Here is a 3,360-nt window from a genome sequence, read left to right on the forward strand (position 1 = left end):
TGATCGGTAGAGTGGTTCCATTTATACCGATATGCCAACACTAATATCAGTATTGATTTGTCTCAAAACAGGAAATACTCAAACGAAAAATGCAGTGAAAATTATTTGAATGTTATTGGAATTGACAATAGCTTCTTTCTCACAACGAGTCGCTTGCTATGAATTCACTCATTTTCGCTCCATCCATGCATTACTTAATAATCAAAGATAACTTGTATCCATATGTGTTTGCTTATCGTCAAGTGAATCAGTGAATTTAATTTTCAGTTCAACTGGTGCCTTTAGGTTTCTTAACAATGAAACAAATAAACTCGCACATGTCCGAAGACGATGTAGGTTAACATAGGCCAAAATGTATCATAAATTCCTTAATAAATTGCGAATTTTACTAGATATAAAGAAAAATGATTCAGAAATGTATTTATTTTGAGGGACTCAGAAAATGTTCGTGAATATAAATTGCACACCCTCAATAAAACTCTAATAGTATACTGTTTCAGAACTTATCAATGGAATTAAACATATTAAGACTTACATTACTTCATTTTTGCGACTTAAAAGAAGTTCATGTTCGTTTCATACACTTGTCCAGTGTTCTTATTAATGAATTTCACAATAAGTTCTGTCTCCCCGACAATAAGCTGTGTCTCACAATTCCAATAGTTTGGCCACCCCTCGTGCGGCGGTTTAATGACGAACTTACCCACCTTCTCACAGAACTGGTCCTCTATACCCAGCAGCTCGCTGCCCTCCTTGTCAAGGCAGAAGCGTGGGTTCGAGTGGCAAGAACGCCAAAGTGCGGTTTCCCTTGCTATATGTTTATTGTGCATATCTACTGCTGAGTAGTGTCCCTCCCATGTGAAGGTGTCGCCATAATTCACCAACTGATTCTTCTCTATCATCTTCACGAACACCCCCCTACACATTTCTTCACCATCATTGATCAATCTTAATTCCCTCGGATGCTCGCCCGGTAAAAATGCCTCGTTACAACAAAACCCATATGTGAACCGGGACCTCCGTTCTACGATGTTTCTCGGCTTGTATCCCATCATAACGGTGCCTTTCAACACGGCCAGTCGCGAGTCAGAAGGAAGCATAAATCTGAAGTTCGGAAATGCTGACTTGATTTTCTCCCTTATGTACTGAGACTCAGCGTAACCTCCAACGAGCAGCAATGTTGTGATATTGTCTGTTTTACAAGATTGTACAATATGACGTAATGTCTGAATGATTCCGCACAAAGAATGATCGAAAAATTCTTCCATTTTAGATCTGTTGATAAAAAGTTTTCCTAGATTGGTTTTATACTCAACACTGGTACTGTGTTTACATTTAGAAACTATTGAACTAAACGTTTCATTTGAGGATGTTTCACACAATGATATAAGTGACGGTTCTAATTTAAAAATTACATTTGTAGTATCCATACGAAATTCTCGCTTTTTAGTTTCAAAACATAGTTTTAAGTCACAATAGCACGCCCAATGTGTTTTCTTAAACTCCTTCCAAACTCCACATCCTACAACGTTTGATATAAATATTTCAAACTCCTTGTTCACCGTATTTCCCCCGAAGTCTCCGCCTGTGGCCCTGTACAATTCCCTCAGTCTTCCTGCGCTCATGATCTCGTGAACACAAATGTCCGCCGTGCCGCCTCCAAGGTCAGCCAGGATGTACTTGTGACCAACTGGAAGTCTATCTAATGTGTTCCCAGACGCCACAACTGCGTGCTCTTCACAGAAAAGAGAGGCCGCCTCTGGTTCAAGGACGAGTCGTAGGTTTTCAGGACGCATGCCGGCGTCCTTTGCTGCCTGACGCATGAAATGTTTGGCTGTGTCTGACCAGACAGCTGGAATGCCGATCATCCACTGAATGTACTTTTCATTCAGACCATGTGTTGACAGGTCCACTGTTTCCACTGCAAGATCTCTAAAGTACTTGAATGCTAGAGAGAATAATTGTTGTGCATCTATTTCTTTTTTTAAAGTGTCCTTTATTCTTAAAAATCGAGAGTGTGAATTGTGTTTGATATCTGAATCGATATATGTTTGTAGGTACTTTGGCCACTGGTTATAAGGAAGCTGTTCCAGCTGCGCCACATCCTTCAGCCCCATCTCCTTCACGGCCCGCAGGTGTAGTGTGTACAAGTTCACCGTGGCCTTTCCGTGCATGGTCTCGTACAGGAACATCTTAAAATTCTCAAAGTAAAAGTAACGTGGTCTCACATCCACAGAAAGGCCACTGTAAGTCTCAATGGCATCGTACCCGAACGAGTTAAACGTCTGGTCGGGGTTGAGCAGTATTACCGTCGGAACCCGGTCCTTTGGAAGTCTGCCGCCATGCTTCTGTGTGCTGATGACGTCAAGGGAGCCTTTTAACGAGAAAGCATATCCGGAGTAAGATGTTCCAAAATCAATTCCAGCAACAACTGCAAGTCCGTTATCTTCATTCCATCTATCAATGTTATCAGTTGTCATCGAATAAGCGTATTTATTTTCTGTGTTCCGATTTGCCGAGGCGCCAGCTCCCATTTTACTGTAAAATACAAGAATGCATGTGCCGTATAAAATCTTATCAGTTACAGTTAGTATATAATAATAGGAGCGCATGTTATTTCATTTGTATTTCAAAGTGTGAAATCCGCACAGGGAGAGGTTGTTGCCAGGGAGGGCTCGTGGGTTCAATCCCAAGTAGATTCAAATAACAACTTTTGCACTATTTGAAATTTGTAAAGGGAGCATGTTTCAAGAGACATTGAATAGAGTAGAAAACAAAATCATTTTCACTAACAGGACCGCCGCTAGCGTTTACTGCTTATCCTAAAGTTATTGTTTACCATCTAAGTGTCCCATCTATATCTTTTGTTTGTTTGTCCATTAAGTATGTGTATATGAAACATATAAAAGAAGTCTTTAAGAAGATACAGGAGTGTTTGCATTCCAAGCGCACAAAAGAACATACATGACAATTACTTATGCCGTGACTGAAATATATTTAATTCCATCTATCGTTGACGTCAATGGAGATAATCGTTTCAGTTGGGTATGTGTTTATTCTTAATATCGGTAGAGAAGCTCATGTAAAAGACGTTAAATACAGCGATATTTGTTTAGCCACTGTCTATATATCGCCAAAACAATCGTCATTTTTTTAGACTCATGTGTATGAATTTGTATTTGAGTTTTATAGATTTATATGAAGAGATGAGTTGTTGCATAAGACAACATAAACTTCTGATCTGTTCTGATGTTTTTTATTACAAGCTTCAAATTTCAGAAACATCACGATGCATTTATTTAAATGAATGGTGTACATTTATAGTTTTCCTTTCATATATGTATGTTTGTGTTACCTTTA

General features: G+C 39.2%; 1 protein-coding gene across 1 annotated transcript; it reads right to left on the minus strand.

Moving 5' to 3' along the window:
• Positions 1 to 554: 554 nt before the first annotated feature.
• Positions 555 to 2,534, minus strand: LOC128240479 (heat shock 70 kDa protein 12A-like). Its single transcript, XM_052957123.1, has 2 exons — positions 1,520 to 2,534; positions 555 to 1,192 (listed from the first exon to the last, which is right to left on the minus strand). Exons 1-2 carry the CDS (start codon positions 2,532 to 2,534, stop codon positions 555 to 557), a joined length of 1,653 nt encoding a protein of 550 aa, XP_052813083.1.
• Positions 2,535 to 3,360: the final 826 nt, after the last annotated feature.

Source organism: Mya arenaria, chromosome 7 (assembly GCF_026914265.1).
Source record: "Mya arenaria isolate MELC-2E11 chromosome 7, ASM2691426v1".
In the NCBI taxonomy this organism is placed as follows: Eukaryota; Metazoa; Mollusca; class Bivalvia; order Myida; family Myidae; genus Mya; species Mya arenaria.